Consider the following 21343-nt stretch of genomic DNA (forward strand, 5'->3'; position numbering starts at 1 on the left):
CTCCCACCCCAATCCCCCTCTTTGAGAAACAAGTTATTTGATATGATAGAAATGTGTAGTCAAGAAAAATATTACCCCATTAATCATATAAGAGTAAACTTATCAGGGCGGCTAGGTAGCATAGTGGATAAAGCACTGGCCCTGGAGTCAGGAGTACCTGGGTTCAAATCCGGTCTCAGACACTTAATAATTACCTAGCTGTGTGGCCTTGGGCAAGCCACTTAACCCCATTTGCCTTGCAAAGAAACCTTAAAAAAAAAAAGCAAGCAAGAAAGAAAAAGAGTAAACTTATTGGGGGGGGGGGGGTTGCAGCTAGGTAGGACGGCGGATAGAGCACTGGCCCTGGAGTTAGGAGGACCTTAGTTCAAATGCCACCTCAGACACTTAATAATCACCCAGCTGAGTGACCTTGGGTAAGTCACTTAACCCTGTTTCCTTAAATATTTTAAATAATTTTTTTTAAAAAGACAGTAAACATGACCTTCTCTCCCACCAAGAAAAATAAGTTTAAAAAAACAATAAAGCATGTATCAATCTATATTGAGACACCTTCAGCTCTGCCTTTGGGGATGGATAGTGCCTTGTCATCTTGCCTCCAGAGGCCTCTTGGGTCACAGCTTTGCTGGGAAGCGGCAGGTCATTCCCACAATCGTCCTGCAATTTTCTATTGCTACTTTGTATCCAATACATTTCCCATCACATCTACTCATGTAAGTTTTTGACTGAGAGCATCTTCATCATTTATAAGCATTTCTTCACAATCACATTATCATAATTTATTCAGCCATTCCCCAACCAGTGGGCATAAGTAAAATATTTTTAAGTGCTTTGAAAATCATGAAGCATTGTATAAATGCTATTATTCATCTTTTCCCAGCCATTTATAGTTCAGTGTTGCCATTTGAGCATGTAATGATTGTTTGCAATGATTGTTTTTCTCTTCAATTGTGACTGCCATGTGAGCAATATCATTCTTAGGGTTGGTAGAAGTTAAAAGGTAGAACTTGGGCTAACTGGCATCTGCCCTTTTTTTTTCTTTATTAGGAAACTGAACTGAGTGGGGGAGATCATGCTTTACCCAAGACTGCTGGGCCTCAAAGACCTCTGAATGAAAAAGAGCATGGTGTGCCCCCCCAGAACCACTGGCTTGATGATGACTAGACTGCTTTTTGTTGCTTCAGCAGCCTCGGTGGGTGGTGTTGGGCTTTTGTTCTTTTAGCACTACAAAGATATATTCAAGACTAAATATTACTGATACTTGAATGATCATTCTCAACTAGGTGACCAATAGCATACATAGAATTATCCCACCCTTGAACTTGAAGGACATTAAATTATTAATTATTGTTTGGTAACATACTTACCTGATTATCTCCATTGTAGAAACATTAACTGCTTTTTCAGCACACAGTGATAATGAGTCCAGATTCTTCAGGGTATTTTGATTTGGCTTTTTGGCTGTGAACTAATGTGGGGGTTGGGGGCAGGGTGGGAGGGAAGCTCTGAATGTGAGAAAGCATGTGACTTGGGGGCAAAAATCTAGATGTCAAGTGAATATAAATTGACTTTATATTATAGTCATTGAATTACCATGGCAAAGGACAAATTGCCAAGGGAAGCTACTTCAGAGTTCACTTTGTGGACTGCCCAGTGCTTTGCCATGTTACAATTTAGGGGCATTACAGATCCTGGCCTTGTTTTGGGGTCTTCCTTCACTCCGTGGGTGGGTTCCTGTATTTCCCACCTGGCCAGAATGGAAGTCATGTCCCTGTACTCCTCTCACTTAGTTTCTAGAAACAATTCAGGGGAGGTGCATGTGCTGCATGATAGAAGTAATGAGTTGGGCTAGATGGTTCCCAGTCTAGACTGACACTGCAACGTTCAGATAATAGTTGGATCCAACCGTCTATACCTATTCCTTGATAATCAACTTTCTCTAGGGGAAGAACTGTAGTTTCTGCACGGGGTGCTTTGAAATATAAAACAAAAACATTTAATACTGGTTTTTTTTTAACAAAATATAGAAAACTCATGACTTAAGAGTTGCTCAACAGATGATTTTTAGTCATTCATGTTGCCATGAATAAATCACTTAACCTCTTAGTGCCTCAGTTTATCCACCCGGGGATAATATCTGCAATATACCTAAATGATGTGAAGATAATGTGAGATATTGGGAATCTGGCTGCCATTCGATTAAACTATACCTCAAGTGACAGAAACTTTCAAAGGCAAGGTAATTTTTGGGTTTTGAGGATAGAAAGATTTGAATTGGTGCCCTGGGAAGCTCTCTTTTGGGAATGATTACTTCTTTGTACGAAATTATACTACTCCTTGGCTCATTCTTTATTAGCATATGCTTTAAGAGTCACTGATAAAAATCATGGTGTCATCTATTTGCATCCCTAAAAATGAAACCCAGCACAGCAGAGCACTGTATTTTTAATACAGAGCAGTGTATTTTTAATCAGGAAAAACTAATCTAACCCTAATTCACAAGGATGGTTTTTTTTTCTAGAGGGGAAAAAAATATATATATATATATATTTTTTAAATTGGCATTCCCCCGATTTTTTTACCTACCCCTCCTTGCTAGCTTTTTCTTTTATCCTATCTGTATGAAAGGGATTGATTGCTAACATCTGCTTAAGGAGCAAACAAGGCAAATAGTTACCTTTTGGAGAAATAATTAAAGCAAGCCATTGGATTGCATATAAAAGAAGATCAAACCTAGATAGGTGAAGTAGCTATAAAACTATACATTTTCAAAAAGGGTCATAAAATTAGGGGCTTCTCTTATTTTGAGGGGGGACACAAATGACTTTGACTAGTTTAATTAGACTTTTCGAATGTAGGTAGCTGCGATCAGCTGTTGCAGGTAGTTCAGGGGTTGTCATTTCTTGGGGGTTAATACTTGCTATCCTGTCCCAAAATCTTATTTTGTAGTTTGAAAAGCACTTTGCACACAGCTCTTGTATATAAAAAAAAAAGATGTAATTTTAGGATTTAATGTTCATGCTTTGTTTAACAAAACCTGATTTTAAATCGACAATGGTATTTTTTTTAATGAAATACTTCTTTTCTTCAGTTTTTTCTTTACTGTAAAGCTGAGTACAAAATAAAACAGTAATGAGAAATTACTTTGCCTATATTCTTATAGTCTGAATTAGAATTCAGAGGATCAGAGAACACACATTGGTTAAGTCCTCACTCTGTATCGGGGAGAAATACAAAAAACCCCATCTCTGTCCTAAAGGAACATCATTCTCCTGGGGAAATAGAACATGTACACAAAACTTACATACAAAAAAAAACAGACAAAGTCATTGGATAGGAGAGAAGGCAGGCAGGGTCCTGGTCCTCTGTGGAGAAAGAAGAGGATTCCAAAAGGCAAGAGTCCCAGAGACTAGATGAACTAAAAATATGGCCAAGGTAAGATTGAAGGAGCAGAGGGTGTGAAGAGAAGGGCCGGTTTCTCTAGAATTGGGGAAGAACACACTCAAATGTGTAGGGAGATCAATCAGTGGAAGGCAAAAAAGAGGGCTAAGGTTGGAGGCTCAGCTCCAAATAGTAGGTAACTTTAGGCAAAAGATGAGGAGCAAGAAAAAACAGGAGATAAAATGGAGGAGCTCTGAGGCCTACAGCAGTTACCACAGGCAAGTCAAATACACTGTACAGGGGGGCTGGGATCTGCCCCTCCCCCTCCCTCCAGCAGCATCCATTGCCACTACATTCACACAACTAGAACCTCAGATAATCGTATCTCTTAACAATACTTAAATGTAAAAACTACAACAAATATTTAAGAACACAGCCTTTAATTGTTTTCTCTATTAGCAGAGAATCTACATTCATTTTCTTCAAATTTGACATTCGTTTTTATCATTTAACAAAGTGCACAAGGTTTCTGAACAAATATGAGATTTTTAAAACCGCCATTTTAAATTTTCATTAACACTGATTTTTAAAAGACTGGTACTTTCTCAAACTGATACATCAATTATTAAAATGTGACATAATTTTACTAGTCATTTTTAGAGGTAGGCTATCAGTGTTGCTTATGAGTATTTTTCCAGATCATTTTAATTAGACAAAATAGAAAAATACTGAAATTGAATAAACATAAAAATGCTACAAATGCAGGAAGTTCAAAGTTTTTTCAGCAACACTACTAAGAATAATATCTAGCTATAAGTGACCCAAATTGCTAATACTTCTTTTGATCATTTCAAATTCCTCAACAGAAATACACTATGAAAAGGAGTTTTCTGCTGTGCAGGGACATAAATTCTGACAGTATATCTTAGAGCCTCAAAGTACTAACCTTGAGAACAAAATTTTTGCTACTAAACATATACAAGCTAAGTAACATTTAAGTACATCAAAAATATTTTTAATTGCAAACAATTCTAGAAACTGGATGCATTAAGAGCAGCAAATGAGGGAGGAAAATCAAGTTCACTCTCTCTAAAGTGATATTTCAGTTTTGCTAAAACTTTAGCTTTTGTAAAGTGCAATAAAAATAAAGTGGAAAAAAAGGAAATTTGAAGATATATATAATTTTTCAGGTTACAACCTAAAAAGTATTGAAAAAAATGCAAATTTAAAGTTGGAGTAATCTCTTAGATGAAGATAAAACTAGTGATTTTATAAATCTATATATATATATATGTGGTAGTCAATATAAAGCAAAAGCAAATTCATCCATATTAGTATTCAGTTTTCCGTAAACTACTGCTCTATTACAGAAAATGTAAGCCCATTCTTAAGATTGCTCATTAAATAGGAAAGTTATCTTTTTATAGTGCTATAAACTAAACCCTGAGACAGTCAAATGCTGAGCATTATTCCTGGCTTCAAAATAGGAAGTATCTGTTTCATCATCTGGTTGAGGTATGAAAGGCATTGTCTGAGTTGGTAGATTCTCCCAGTCCACATCCCTGAAGAGAGGATGCTCTTTCAGCTCTTGAAAAAGAAAAACAAACCCAAGTAGGATATTATTACCAAATTCTGCTTCACTCAATGCATATTCATGTTAAACTATAGAATGAAAATGCCTCCCAATGGTACTTTACAGTAGTGGCATAGAAGTGTAAGATCATCTTCCTATAACCAAGGACTTTCTTCCTCTTCCCCAGTCACCACTTACCCCTTTGCCAAATGGGAAGGTGGGAAAATTTACAGCAACCTACCCTTCCTGTGAAAGTCAATCATGGTCCTTTTCTTCAACACAAACTATATCCATCCTGGTGCCCAAATCCCTAACTCCCCACTCTTCACTGCACAGTCCCAACCTTCTTATCCCTTCTAAAGGGGTATCTAGGCCCTCGGGGGCAATGTAAAGGGCCTACAAAAAGAACTTTGCAAATCTTGAAGAGCTATGTAAATGCTAGCCACCATAAACTACTCCACAGGAACCCTGGCCTCTTCATTCTCCTTCATCCTACAAAGTCAATCTGTGGATTTTATCACTTCTAAGTCTACCTTTCTCACATCCATACATCTCCTCTCTGCTCATGGGAGTCATGATTTCTCATCACCTACCAGAAGTAGTATTTCAATAGACTTCTAAAATTGGTCTCTCATCTGCAACCTATCCTCCACTCAACCTCCAAGGTCAGATTCCTAAGCACATACCAGTCTAGGTTACTTCCCTACTCAAATTCCAGTGACTTTTCTTTTGATTCTAGAATCAAATATTAGTTCATCTTTGTCTCTTCCTTTTAAATTGCTATTTTTTTTGCTAAGGTTTTTTTTTTTTTTGAAGCAATCCCGGTTAAATGTCTTGCTCAGGGTCATATAGCTAGTATGTGTCTGACACCGGATTTCCTCTTGATTGCAGGATGGGTTGTCTATTGACTGCACTATCTAGCTGCCCCTTGTGCAAATTTTATGATGTACATAATGATTAGTAGAATAGTAGAGGAATATAATCTTCAAATATGTAAATATTCACAAGGGTGCCACATACACAAATTTTTTTTTCTATCCATATGTTTAAAAATTGTAGAAAGGCTTCCTTATGGCTCAATAATATTTTATTCAATTAGATTAATTGCTCAGCTATTCCTCAATTAATGGAAACCTATAAAAGATGCTGCTATAAATATGAAGCATTGTGAAATAGTAGAAACAAAGTGAGTCAGGAAGAGCTGGGTTCAAATCCCATCTTGGGCAAATACTGTTGATCTGAGTAGATGATTTTACCTCTAGGAGGCTCTAGACAATATCTCTCTATTTTTTTAAGGCAATGGGGTTAAGTGATTTTCCCAAGGTCACACAGCTAAGCAATTAAGTGTCTGAGGCCACATTTGAACTCAGGTGCTCCTGACTCCAGGGTGGCCCTCCATCCACTTCACCACCAAGCTGCCCATCTAGGCAATCTCTAGGAATATAAAGTTACCTCTATAGGTAGCAGAAATTGGGAAGACAAAAAAAACTTCCTTAGGACAAAAAGACAGGAAGAAGGAAATAAACTAGAAAAAAAGTGACTGAATAATAAGTCTACTGAGGAGAGAAAGAAAAGGAGACAGGAATAGAGAAATATGATCACTTCAATATTGTTTTTTGTTAAAATAGAAGGAATAGTGGTTGCAATACAATGTATTAGATTAGTATACATGTATGAGTTTGAATGTGCAAGTATACATATAAACATAGACATATGAAAGTTAAGAGGTGAGTGGATAACAAATAGATCAGTTTTGTATTTACATAAACTTAAGAAAAAATAATCTGTCCATAACAGATTTATGACTTCATGAACAATTTTACTTTACATAAAGAAATATTAATTTATGTGATATTAGCTAAATTCAGAATATTAAAAAAGAAAGAAAGAAGGGCGGCTAGGTGGCGCAGTGGATAAAACACTGGCCTTGGAGTCAGGAGTACCTGGGTTCAAATCCGGTCTCAGACACAATAATTACCAAATTGTGTGGCCTTGGGCAAGCCACTTAACTCCATTTGCCTTGCAAAAAAAACCTAAAAAAAAAAAGAAAAAGAAATGCAACTGAAGCACACTATTTCTACAGTAGACACACATGAGCTAATTTAGTACTCTGATGGCCAATCTTGATTCTTCCCTAATCTGAGGTGAAATGACTCAGTTCTTCCAAAAGGTGGTCTGAAGTGACTAATATGGAATTGTTAAACATGACTGTACATGTATACCTATGTCAAGAAATAGAGGTGGGGGTGGCTAGGTGGTGTAGTGGATAAAGCACCGGCCCTGGAGTCAGGAATACCTGGGTTCAAATCCGGTCTCAGACACCTAATAATTACCTAGCCATGTGGCCTTGGGCAAGCCACTTAACCCTGTTTGCCTTGCAAAAACCTAAAAAAAAAAGAAAAAGAAAAAAGAAAGAGGTGGCAGAAAAAATGTGGAACTCAAAATGCAACTAGAAAAAATAAAAGAAAATTACATTTAAAAAAATGCTTTAAAAAATGTATGTAGAAAGAATTATTATTCAGTAGAGACCAGTCTCCTCTCCTCCATTATCAGAGGACTGAAAGGACAAAGCAAGTTGAAGTTGACAAAATGTAGCACAGAATTGAAAAGTTTTCAAATCTTACAGTGTTGTTGAGGACTTCCTTTATCTTGTTCTAAAAACTATTTTTATTTTTCTTTTTTAAGAAAGATTTTATTTATTTTGTTTTACAATTTTTCCCCTAATCTTGCTTCCCTCCCCCCGGCCATCCCTCAGAAGGCAGTCTGATAGTCTTTACTTTGTTTTCCCTGGTATACATAAAAAATATTTTTCCATCAATGAGCATATATTCTTTCCTGCTCACCTTCTATCCAATTTAAAAATCAGAAAAACATCTTTGTGACAAATGCATAGTCAAGAAAGACAAATCCCCACATTGACCTAAACCTAAATGCATCCATTGGCATCTTGGAAGTGAGTGTGCTTCATCACTGGTCTTCTGGGACTGTGTGTTCTCTTCATCAATCAGAGTTATTACATCTTTCAAAGTGGTTTGTTTTTACCACGCTGCTGCTTTTATTTACATTTTTTCTCCTGGTGCTGTTCACTTCACTCTATATCAGTTCAAACAAGTCATCTATATTTCTCTGAAACTATTCCTTTCATCTTTACTTAGTTCATTAAAGTATTTCATTAACTTTGAATACCATGAGTTTTTCGTCTTATTTCCTAATTGATGCATATTCTGCCTCTTAGCTTCCAGGGTCGTTTTTTTATTTTTTATTTTTTTTTTGCCATTACAAAAACAAACCAACAAACATAAACAACTGCTAAAAATATTTTTGTGCATGATCTCCTTGTGACTTAGTAGTGGTATTACTGGGTCAAAATACATTCAATAAAACTTTGGGAGCATAAAATTCCAAACTGTCTTCCAGAATTTAGAAAATCTGAAATACCCCCAACAGTGGATTAGTTATGTCTGCCTTTTCATAGTCTCTTTGACATTTTAATTTTTTTATTTGCTGACTACAAAGTGAACTGCAAAATTGTTTTAAATCACATTTCTCCTGTTACAAGTGATTTGAAGCAATTCAAATTGATTAACTACTTGCAATTCTTCTTTCAAACTCTGCTCATACCTTTTGGTCACATTTACAGGCTTCGCTGTTGAGATAACATTAATCTGTATTAATTCCCTATCTTGGATATTGGACATTAGTAAAGATGAAATAAAAAATTTATTTTTGGTTTTTGCAAGACAATGGGATTAAGTGACTTGCCCAAGGTCACACAGCTAGGTAAAAGTATCTGGGGTCACATTTGAACTCAGGACCTCCTGACTCCAGGGCCAGTGCTCTATCCACTGCACCACCCAGCTACCCCGAAATAAAAATATTTTTAAAAAATGAGATATGACAGTAATACCACTACTAGGTTCATATTCCAAAGAGATCCCCAAAAGTGTTAAAAACCCCACATGCACAAAAATATTTAAAGCACCTCTTTTCATAGTGACAAAGAATTGGAAATTGAGAGCATGCCCAATTGGGGAATAATTGAGCAAGTTCTGGTATATGAATGTGATGGAACAACGACTAAGAAATCATTAGGGACAGGACTTCAGAATAGCTGGAAAGACTTGCATGGACTGTTGCTAAGTGAAGTGAGCAGAACCAGGAGAACACTGTGCACACTAACAGCATCATTGGGTGATGATCAACTACAATGGACTTTATATTTCAGTAGAACAATAAAGACTAAGTAGTACAATAAAGACATATCTAGAGAACTGTGGAGTTTAAATGCAGACCAAAGTTTACTATTTTCATTTTAAAAAGTTGTTTTTACAAATTATGTTTTTTCTCTATAAATTTTTTCCTGTTTCAATTTGATTCTTCTCTCACAACAGGATTAATATGGATCTATGTTTAGCATGGTTATACCTGTATAGCCTATTTCAGGTTGCTTTCTGTTGGGGAGGAGGGAGACAAATGTGAAACTCAACACTCAAAAGATTTTTAAAACTTAAAAATGAGATAGGGAATTTAATCAGAGAAATACATTTTATAAAGTAAGGGGAAGACATATATATATATATATATATATATATATATATATATATATATATATTAAGAGGGAGAGAGAGAGAGAGAGAGAGAGAGAGAGAGAGAGAGAGAGAGAGAGAGAGAGAGAGAGAGTGTTTTTTCAAGGCAATGGGGTTAAGTGGCTTGCCCAAGGCCACACAGCTAGGTAATTATTAAGTGTCTTGAGACTGGATTTGAACCCAGGTACTCCTAACTCCCAAGGCCGGTGCTCTATCCACTACGCCACCTAGCTGCCCCAAGGGGAAGACAATATAAAAGGAAAAAAACAGGTTAAAAACAAAGGCATCAATAACTTAAATTTTAAGTCAAATGATATTAAACCTTACCTTTTAGTCCAGCTCTTTTTGAACTATCTATTGTTAAAAGGACCTCTATTGCACTCTGACAATTATCAGATAATTTTTCTTCATCTTCAGGCCAAGGAATATCTACAAATATATATATATACACAGATTTGTCAATTATTGCTAAAATAAATAAAACACATTAATAAAATAAGACTTAACAGAAAAAATTTACCCCTTTTCAAAATATTCTGAAATACATGCTGTGGTGTTTCATCATTAAAGGGTGGAATTCCTGTTAGAAACTCAAATAAGCAAACTCCAAGTGCCCACCAATCTACTTCAGGACCTGAAATTTAAGAAGGAGTTGAAATTACAGTCATTTTCCAAGGTCAAAGCATGACTTCTTGAGCTTTTTATCTAATTAGATACAGATGAGCCAATCTTCTCAAGTGAAATAATTCTTCTTTAAGACTTCCTCCTTTATCTTCTAAGAAATTTTGGTTTATTCATAACCCAGAATGAGTCAAAGAAAAGGCATTTCTTGGCTGGCCTTAATTAAATCATTTAAATTAATGTTCTGTATATCTTAATATGGCATCTTTTATGTGAAATTTAAGAGTTTGATGAAGTGTCTAAGAATTAAAAAAATCACTAAGAATACATAATAAATCTAGAATTTAAAAAACCACTAAGAAATAAGAATTACATCTTGACCTACTGCTTCCCATTCTACCACTGGGCAATGCTCCCCATATTTGTTCTTTTCCTGAACATAATCATGATTAAAATCCTAGCTCACAACTAAAACAAAAACAGGAAAATAAAAATAATTTCTAAGATCCTTCCTCTATTTAAATAGATGAACAATAGATCACTATTAATTTAGCAATTATTAATTTAATAATATTAATTTAGGTAAGGTGGTTAAAAATGAGAGAACCAGGGGCGGCTAGGTGGCGCAGTGGATAGAGCACCAGCCCTGGAGTCAGGAGTACCTGAGTTCAAATCCAGCCTCAGACACTTGATAATTACCTAGCTGTGTGGCCTTGACCCCACTGCCATGCAAAATCTAAAAGAGAGAGAACCTCTAATTTGATATGCTAATGTTCTTTTAAAGGCAAAGCTAGTTAAATCTAAGTCATCTTGAATAATTTGTTACTGCAATTTAATACAACTTTATTTTACAACAAAATCCCTTTACTTTGGGTCAATTTTTTATAGGAAGTCAAAATGTGAATTTTTTTCTAGTTTCTACATCTAAATACATACAGTAGGGAGGAAAGTTAAGATTGGGGGAAAAATTGTAAAACTCAAAATAAATAAAATCTTTAATTAAAAAAATACATATAGTAATCCAAATTAGGCTAACACATTCATTCAAACGATGGTTTTAAGTACTGTTGCTATTTGTCCAGTCATTTTTATGTTGTGTCCAAGTTTTCTTGACCCTATTTGGGGTTTTCTTGGCAAAGATACTGGGGCAACTTGCCATTTCCTTCTCCATCTCATTTACAGATGAGGAACTGAGGCAAACAGAATTAAATGACTTGCTAAGGGTCATCCAGGTAATAAATTGTCTGAGACCAGACTTGAATTCAGGAAGATGAGCTTTCCTTGACTCCAGCTCAATCCTCTATCCACTGTGCAACTCAGCTGCCTTTATTGAAGGGATCTATTTTAACCGATAAACTGATTTTTGCAAAGTATGTATACTGTGTGCAGATAAGTGGATGCTTTTAGTAGATCTAAAATTATTTGGAAAAGTTTTTCAAATAATGATTGCAAAATATGGTTTACATTTCTGACCTGGTCTATATTTGAAGAAGTTTGCCAAACAAAATAAACTTTGGCCCAGGTTCTACCTTAATTACCACAAGTTTGACAGAGGAATTCTAATGTACTACAGTGTTAAGACATACAAAGATTAATTTATTTAAATGAATCAGAAGCTAATTTTTTTAAAAAATTATATTTTAGTCAAGCAACTGCCACCATTTCATTATAAAAGCAGGCAAAGGATTATGAAATGTGCCAATAGGATGAAAAAAGTGCTTTTGCACCTATGATACAAAACAATTTTACCTTCTCCCTAAAGCACATTAAATACATATACTTGGCAAGATTGGGTTTTTTTGGCTTCAGAGAAGCACAATTCCCCTAAGTCTTAAGAGAGTTAGTAAACCATGTAATGAAACATTTAAAAATTACTTCTGTAATTTTGAGTCTTTAAAATTATTTTAGGAAACTGAAGCTTCATTACATTGAAATAAGAATGGAAAGTCTGGAAAAAGTGCATTTTTAGTGTGTTTTAAAGACAGAAATTAAAGCCCCTTTTCCAGTTAAGCCCAAACACGCAATACACCAAAAATAAATACATGGATGTCTACAAATATATGCCATGTCTGCGAATATACTTTAGTCAAAGTCTAATAAGATCACAAGTTTGGAAAAGGACATTATTATGATGTTGCTAAATAGAATACATTAAGTCATCCAGATAAATAAAGAGAATAACTTTATGGTTTATAAAACCTGGATACTAAGATGAAACCCATTTCTAAAATCTGAAATGACAAAATGAAACGTAAATTCTTGTATATAGAATCTTGTATATGGAATCTAGAATAATTTCTTAACTTCTCATTCCAGCTTGTTTCTCAGGTGCTCCCTCTATCCCAAGACGGGAAACTCAACTTATGTTATTAGATGAATCTTGCCTTCGGGGTCCTGTCTAGATACCTTACTACTCAGGAAACAGTAAGGTAATTGACACATATCTGAAATCAATTTTTTAAAAATCTCCTTAGAAATATGATCTCGTTATACTTTGACTGTTCTGTTTAGTCAAATACTTTATAGAAAGTTCACTCACCAGAAGTCAGAAATCCTGCATATAAGAGAACAGTAATTAGACACATCATTTGCAAATCTTAAAACTATATGAAGTTCGGGAGAGGGACTTACAAATCTTATTCACCCTTTCTACCATATTCGTGTCAGGATCTACCCTACTGTGGGTACAGTGGACAGAGGAAGACCTAAGGTCAACTTTAGCCACAGATACTGCCTAGCTAGGTGACCCTGACTAACTCATTTAACCTGGCTGCTTCAGTTTCCTTATCATCCACCCCACACAGTTGTTAGGAAGATCAAATGGGGTAATAATAGTCACGTGCTTAGAACAGTGCCTGGTACAAAAAAGCTCTAGATGATCCTTTGCTCTTTATATATAATATGAAAAGCTATTCTTGTTCACCTCTCCAAGTTCTTTCTAGCTCCAATCACAAATGAATCAAGTCTTTCTAGGATCCTAGAGCCAAAGCTGTAAATGAATGTGGATGTCATCATGTTCTTTCAGAGGTGAAGCTGAGGCCAAGAGAAAAGTGACAGGCCTGACTTTTTTTTATTTTGGAGTTTAACCCTTGCACAGAATAGAATAACTACCTAGGCAAATAAATAATTAAAAAAACACTTAACTTAATTTTTGTGTCTTACCATGAGAACTGCTCAACAACAACTCAGGTGCCAAGTAGTCAGGGGTGCCAAGAATTCGCCCACCATCCACTGGGGCTGCTCCTCTTCTTACACTCTTCGGTGTTCGATATGGAGTCCCTGACTTTGTTTGACGAGGAGTCTGCTACAAAGTTTTAAAATCACCATAAAAGTCCTTAATTTTCTAATATTTAAATATTACAGTACTTTGTCACCCTAACAGTAAATGAAAATTGTAAATTACAGCCTATTAGACTTAAAACATACACTTGAGAAATGCCAATTATGAAATGACAATTGTTAAAATATATCCTGAAAATGGAATCATAATAAAAGCCTAATTTTAAAGCCTTCCTATTAGAATCAATGAACAGCCTAGGTCCAAAGACCAGCTCTGTCCAGTATGGAACCTTCAAGATTTTTCTTAACCTCAGTTTCTCAGGCTCCTCATCTCTATAAGAGCCTTTACCTACAAACCTTCAGATTTGTTACAAACTTGCAAAGAAGTGCTTTGGGAAAGTGGGAAACTGTTTTGTAAACTGTAAAAGACTAAATATGTACTTGTAAACAAAGTAAAGACTGAGGGAGTGCTATCTGTGGGGTGGGGGTGGGGGAGGGAAGCAAGATTGGGAAAAAATTGTAAAATTCAAATAATATCTTTAATAAAAAAATAATAATAAAAAATGTGTACTTGTAAGTAGTGATAATTAAGGTTACTGATACTGTTCAACTGTCTAGCCTAGGCACATTCAGATTTAGAGTTGTAAGAAACACAAAGAACATGCTTGAGAAATCACTAGGACTCATTAAAAAAGAAGATAAGTGAGTTTATGAGAGCAATAGAATAATTAGTAAGAGGAAGGCATAAATAACCTCTTACATTTACACGGCATGGTACAACTTCATAAGTACTTTCTCAGTACTTTCACGTGAATTATCTCATTTGGTCTTTGTAACACAAATGCCTTCTATGAAATAGGGTTCTGATTAGATAGATGAGATAGTTGAAACTCCAAAGCTGAGGGACGTGCTCAAATTCAATGTGTTTATTAAACTTCATCATGGGGGAAAAAACGAGTTTGTAAATAAAAAGATTCTCAGAAAATGAGTATTTTTAAAAGAGAATTTATAGGGGCAGCTAGGTGGCACAGTGGATAGAGCATCGGCCTTGGAGTCAGGAGTACCTGGGTTCAAATCCAGCCTCAGAAACTTAATAATAACTACCTAGATGTGTGGCCTTGGGCAAGTCACTTAACCCCATTTGCCTTGCAAAAAAACGAAAAGAAAAAAAGAATTTATATTTTAGTATATGTGCTGCCGAAGTGAGCACAAGAATTTATATTTATGAATTGAATTTTTATAATGGAAAGCATGGGTTTGAAAAAGAATCACAGGGGCAGCTAGGTGGCTCAGTGGATAGAGCACTGGCCCTGGAGTCAGGAGTACCTGAGTTCAAATCTGGCCTCAGACACTTAATAATTACCTAGCTTGTGTGGCCTTGGGCAAGCCACTTAACCCCACTGCCTTGCAAAAACCTTAAAAAAAAAAAAAAAAAAAAAAAAAGAATCACAGCAACCAGGTAGCAAAATTGGATAGAACACAGGCCCTAGAGTCAGGAGGACTTGAGTCCAGACATTTAAAAGCTACGTCACTTAACCCTGAATGCTTCCCAAAAAAAGAAAGAAAAAAAATCAATATATCAAAAAGTATGCATGGTTATTGTTGTCTTCCATCTTTCATTTTCAAAAAGAACCAGTGATAATTTGCTCATGAATTAGATTTAAATAAGAAAAAGTTACACAAAGCTATTAGCTTTATTCTCTTTGGAGAGATCAAATTGTTCTCTTTCACCCATCTCCCTAACTTGCTGATGGGGTTGAAGCCTGTTGGTTTACCATCCCCCGGCTGAGCTCATCTGCCAAGCTGGTTTTATCAGGCTGTGGCCACTGCCCATGCTACAGCTTCTAGAGGCCAGAGGTGGACACCAAAGATGGATGAGCAACCCTGAAAAGGATTCAACAAGCCTTCTTGTCAGAGGCGCTAGTCCTCCCTGAACACCCTTTACTTGAAACAACAATGGAGTGAGGGTCAGAACACCTGGATCTTAATCTAAACCTATGTATACTACAGATTCACCTTGAAAAAAGTACCTTGTGATCTCTGAATTTTAATTTCTTCAACTCGAAAATGGGAATAGTACTTATTTACCTCCCAGAGTTACAGTCAAAGAAGCCTTGGGCTTAGAGCCAGAGAAAAACCTGAGTTCACTTGGACTTGACTAGCTATATCTAATCAATATTAGGGCAGTTAGGTGAGTCAGGGGGTAGAGCACTGTCCTGAAGTCAGGAGGACCTAAGTTTAAATCTGACTTCAGACACTCACTAGTTGTATAACCTTGGGAAATCACTTAACCTCGATTGCCACTCATCCAGGGCCATCTCCAGTCTTCCTGATTCATATCTGACCACTAGACCCAGATAGCTCTGGAGGAGAAAGTGAGGCTGGTGACTTAGCACTGTATCCCCTCACTCAAATCTAATTCACTTGCTTGTCTTGGAATCACCTCCCTGATGTCATGGTCTTCTTCAAAAAATGAAGGACAAACATCAGAGTTTATATCAAAAGGAAGAAGATGAAAACATTTGAAAAATATTGTATCATGCAAACATTAGGTGGAATTGTTACAAATTTCATAAGGTAAATACTTTTTGCAATTAAAAATTAGAAAAATTATATGCATACCTGATATGTCAAAGATGTCTTATCTTTTTGTGCAGGGGTACATGACATGGGATAAGAACCAGTATAAGCATAGGAGATATCCATTCTTTCCAAAGAAGCAATACTAATTTTCGATGGTTCGGATGCATTGGATGTATTTATTTGACTGTTGTAACTTCGAAAAGCAACAGCATTTTTCTTAAATAGATTTAATGCCCTTACCACCTCCAATGAGGAAGGGGCTAACATGCTATGATGTTTAGCATTCTGAATATCCTCTCCGGGTGAGTTGCTTTCTTGAAAGCTTGGTGATATGGTCATTAGGTCTTCAATTTTTGATTCTTCAAAAGAGAATTCTTTAATACTTTTATCTTGATCCAAGGAGTGGTTCTCTAAGGAGCTTTCATTTACAGACATTCCAGGAAAAGACACATCAGACTCCATATATATACTTTTCTGAGCTCTATCATCCTCAGAATACAGATAACTAGAACTCAAGGAATCCCTCTTACTGTTCTTTTCACAGTCTTCATCTAGTTCACACATAAGATTTTTCTCTACCATTTCAGCAGCTAATCTTTCTGGTGTCTGTTGCTCACAAACAGAACTGTTGACAATATTCTCCTTGTTATCATAGTCAACTTGATGGTTTCTATCTCCAAGCAGTATAAGGCACTGGCTATCAGTTGTCAAACTTGTATCTTGATTTGAATAAAAATCGATATTATAACCACGTCTATACTCTGAACTGTTTTTTTTGTTCTGGATAATCTCCTCACAGGGACTAGAGTCAACTAATTTAAAGCTCCTCTTTAAGGTTTTTTTCTCTTCATGCTCCTCAACCATATCACCTTTGCCAGAATCCACTAAAAAATGAGGTGGCTGTTGGAAACCAGACTCTATGGCCTCAGCACTCTTACAACCTTTATTTATTACTGAAAGTTCTTTTGCTTCCCAAACTTTATCTTCAGAAAGGCATTTTCTAACAATATTTTTGGCTTCTGAAGTAATTGATGAAGCAGTCCCTCCATTACCAGGCATGAAAGCATTACTAACACCAATTGGAGAAATAGCTGACTCAAGATCCCTTTTCTTTAAACTTTTGGTTTCTTTAGCATTCACAAGTTGAGAACTTGAAGGCTTTTCCACTGCATCACTACTCATTTTCACAGATGCAGAACAAAGTGCATCATCACTTTCCTAAAGAAAAAAAATTATAATTTAATAATTCCACCCCAACTTATGACAAATTATTTCACATTCTTACCTTTATTCAAATAGACTTTCAAAAACAATTGTCAAGTATCTACTACATATGAGCACTATGCTAAGCTTTGATGGGGATTCAAAATCATAAGAATTGATTCCTTTCTTAATGGAGCTTGCAATTTAGCAGGGAACACAGAACATATAAATATTCAAATCATATAAAAACTATACTAAAGAAACTGAAGTCATTTCAAAAGTTTATGTTCTTTGTGTGATCATTTCCTTCCCAAGTGAAAAGACTTCTTGTCTTTGAACATTTGGAGGATACAGGATTTCAAAATCTAAAGGAGGATTAAGAGATAGTGGGGTTGGGGACAGGGGGGACAGGGTGATGGTGTGTCAAACAAAGGAAATGGAAGGAGCCTTGATGTACCTAATTGACAGTGAGGAATGAACAGAAGACATATGGAAGGGCAGTACAAGATGAGGAAAAGAAAAAGACCCACAAGGTTGTAGAGGGTTAAGGCAAGCTGTAGAAAACCACTGAAGGATTTTAAGCAGATCTACACAAAAGAAAGATTAACCTGGAAATGTGAGAAAAATTAAAAGATTAAAGAGGCTACAGGTAGACTGGCAAGCTAGAAAAAAAAAGCAAACAAGTATAAATGGGAAACTTTACAAATAATCATTATAGGCAATGGAATCCTAAGGGCTAGACCTATTATATGACTGGTACAGAGCTCTTGGGTGAACACTTCCCTCCTCTTCAGGGTCAACACCTTCTCTGTGCCTTCTAGTTGGTTATGTGGACCTTCCCAGGGGCCAATGTGTGCCAAAGGTGAGACAGGCATCCGGCCCTCTATCATTATGTCAGGTTGATCTTGCATAATATTAGTAGATCAAGATCAAATCAACTTGTGGGTCAGTAAAAAGCCATCTCAATATTTTACCACTTTTCTATGAAATTAATTGATTTAAGTTGAACTGGACTGTGATTTTATCTCAATGGAGGAAATTCCTGGTGAAGAAACTTCCTCCATACCAGTTCAATCAGCACATGCTCTATGAGCAGCATTTCTTCAGAATGTGAGCCTCTGAGGCACTAACGGGTTATTCAGTTTGAACAGCACAGCCAAGATGATGAGGTAGAGTTAAGGCCTGAACATGGGTCTTCCTGAGTTAAGGCTAGCTCATCATGCACTGTTGGTAAATAATAGGAATTCTAGTCTTCTCTAATGAAGTAGCCTTAAAAGATTAGTATTAATTTTAATTTCACTTAGTAAAATTCAGACTTAATACTTAAACATGCAAATTAAGGCTAAAAAGAGTTGAGAAAATAATCTGGCTAAATAATTCTCCTACATTAATTTTAAGAGCATATTTCATTGAATTAGTGGTTGGTTAATGCCTTCTATGTTAGAAAAAGTGATCACTGTGCTAAGTATGGAGAATTAGCTTTCTCTTAATAACCCATGTTTGTTGAGGCTAAAGATGCTCATTCTTTTAGTTTTTCATGATTTATTTTTTCTGTTATGATGAAAAGAGAACCTCATAACTAACTCTAGCTCTTGTACCTGTAGTAACAATACAAAACCCATCTTATTTAATTTTTCTTTTAAATACTGCCTTAAAATCACAAGTTACAATAATTATACTTATGATAAAATATAATTTCTATTAAGATACAAATGTTGGGAGAAGAAAAAAGAAAATCAAGTCCAATAAACATCTATGGATCTTATGTGATTTCTGAGAAACACATGGACCTTAATATAAAGATATTAGTTAATCCTCTTTTTAATCACTAATATTTGTAGAGACCATTAATTTTTAGTTAAAGGTAGAGAGTATAGCTATCAACTAAATCAAATAATCATATCAAAATAGTATATAGAAGATGTAGGACATGGAATCTTAGCCAATAAGTGGAACAACGATTCAACATTTTTAAGGTCTACAATCCATAATGTTTATTCAAAATTAAGTTAGAAATATTTATTCAAAAATTTTTTCAGAAGACAGTCTAAATGGATTTCATCCAACACGCAGTGTAATTGAGAATAGTTAACAGAACAGAGAGCAATCTGAATATCTGGAAAACAAAGAATATTTATCTTGTTGGTTAGATAAGACTGGCTATGCAGTGTACTACACTTATTTCATGACATTCATCATCATTATTGGAAAAAGGCGGGGAGAGAACCAAATTTAACCTGGTTGTCCTGCTCCCATCGGGGGCTGCTGCAACACTCGGACTCCAGGCTGGACACAAAAGTGTGAGACTGGCTGCTGGTACTAGAAGTACCAAGTGTAGCTCTGGACTGAAGGAGATTGGGAGTCAGATACTTCACTGGCATCCCAGGGTTTAAAATAGCAGTATCAAGACCTTGAAATGAAGAAATAGTAAAAGTTCATGTACTTCAAAGCTATAATGTAAAGTTTATACTCATTTTTTTTTACTAATTTAAGTGCACTTTTTCCTCTGCTAACATAATCAACAGAATAAAAATCACTTTTGCTAGAAAGAGAACTATTTTCTATATAACATTAACATTTAATCCAAAACAATACTATTTTTTCTACCAAACATATCTATCTATCTATACAGACATATGTATAACTTATAGACATATCCATGGAGACTTAAATAATTTAGAAGTTAAAAAAATAATCATGAAAATCCAAAGTTAAATCAAGAGTCTGTTAGAAGGGGCAAATGTTAGTAGTCTAAATCAAAACTAATCAACCAGTTTTGTTCGGTCTCTCCTCCCTTTCCCAGCCAAACTCCAAGAAAAAACCCATGTCTAAAATCCATGTCTCAGGAGCCTCTCCTTTCATGCAATCTCCCAATTACATTAACAGTTACCAATGATCTTTTAGTTGCCAAATTAAATGACTTTTTCTTGTCACCCTTCTTGACTTCTCTGTATTCTTTGACCCAACAATGGCAGCCTCTTCTTGATTATTCTCTTGAGATTTTGAGTCACAGCTTCCATGGATTTAATTATCTTCTTTAAACTGATAATTCTTATATCTAACCTAAGGTCCAGCCCTAACCTCTCCAGATGTTCAGTCTCACATTTACAAATACCTAATGGTCATCTGAAACTATGTCTCATTTCAAATTCAACACACCCAAAACCAAACTTTTACTCTAAAACTCTCCCCACTTCCTAACTTTCCTATTAGAGTCAAAGGTGCCACCATTCTCCCAGACACACACAGTGTACCACTATCATCTTGGACTCCTAATTCTTTCTCATCTGCCCATACTGAATATAGTGCCAAATCCTATTGATTCTACCTTCGTAAAATCTTTCTTTTGGTTTTCCTCCATTTTAAAAAACTCAGTTTTGTTTATCCTATGTCTTGTTGATTTCTATGTCAATGTATTCTTATTTTTTTAATAACTCTCTTCTTCCTCTAGTCCCTCCCCAAACATTGAGAAGAAAAAATATCACTTATACACATGAAGTCATGTAAAACATATTTTTATTAGCTATGTTGCAAAAATGAAATCAAGAAAAATCTAGAAAATATGCTTTAATTTGCATTCCTATCAGTTTTCTTTCTGGAGATTGCTGCATCCTCTCGAATTATCTTGGACCATTCTATTGATCAGAGTAATTTAATCTTTCCCAGTTGACCATTGTTACAAAATTGTTATTACTGTGCACAATATTCTCCTGGTTCTGCTCAATTCCTTTTGCATCATTTCATAAATGTCTTTCCAGGATTTTCTGAAACCATAATCATTATGTCTTGTAGCACAACAGTATTCTATCATTCCCCAATTGATAGGCAACCCCTCAATTTCCAATTCTTTGCTACGACAGAAAGAGTTACCAAAGTATTTTTGTGCAAATAGATCCTTTTTCCTTTTCTTTGCTCTCTTTGGGATACAGACCTAATAGTATTATAGCTGGGTCAGAGATGCACAGCTTTTTATCTCTTTGGCTATACTTCAAAAATTGCTCCCCAGAATGGATGGACCAATTCACAACTTTACTGTGCCTCAGTATCTCAATTTTACCACATCGCCTCTAGCATTTATCATTTTCCTTTTCTGTCATATTTTGATTAGTGTGAAGTAGCA

General features: G+C 35.6%; 2 protein-coding genes across 4 annotated transcripts in view; one reads left to right on the forward strand and one right to left on the reverse strand.

The window, feature by feature from the left end:
• Positions 1-3154, forward strand: part of ACBD5 (acyl-CoA binding domain containing 5) — a 48953-nt gene extending 45799 nt beyond the window's left edge. The window contains exon 14 of one of the 2 annotated variants that reach the window (XM_074193043.1): positions 1045-3154. In XM_074193043.1, the coding sequence (XP_074049144.1) occupies positions 1045-1057 (13 nt within the window). In that variant the 3' untranslated portion in view covers positions 1058-3154. The remainder of the gene's footprint in view (positions 1-1044) is intronic. The other variant, XM_074193044.1, reaches the window with a different exon arrangement.
• A 574-nt stretch (positions 3155-3728) lies between these two features.
• MASTL (microtubule associated serine/threonine kinase like) overlaps positions 3729-21343 on the reverse strand; it is a 34853-nt gene continuing 17238 nt past the window's right edge. The window contains exons 7-12 of one of the 2 annotated variants that reach the window (XM_074193041.1): positions 19461-19633; positions 16060-17238; positions 13321-13462; positions 10058-10171; positions 9865-9966; positions 3736-4965 (exon numbers count right to left, since the gene is read on the reverse strand). In XM_074193041.1, coding sequence (XP_074049142.1) covers positions 4808-4965; positions 9865-9966; positions 10058-10171; positions 13321-13462; positions 16060-17238; positions 19461-19633 — 1868 coding nt within the window. In that variant the 3' untranslated portion in view covers positions 3736-4807. Of the gene's footprint in view, positions 4966-9864; positions 9967-10057; positions 10172-13320; positions 13463-16059; positions 17239-19460; positions 19634-21343 lie in introns of both variants that reach the window. The other variant, XM_074193042.1, reaches the window with a different exon arrangement.

Source organism: Macrotis lagotis, chromosome 7 (genome assembly GCF_037893015.1).
Source record: "Macrotis lagotis isolate mMagLag1 chromosome 7, bilby.v1.9.chrom.fasta, whole genome shotgun sequence".
Lineage (NCBI taxonomy): Eukaryota > Metazoa > Chordata > Mammalia > Peramelemorphia > Peramelidae > Macrotis > Macrotis lagotis.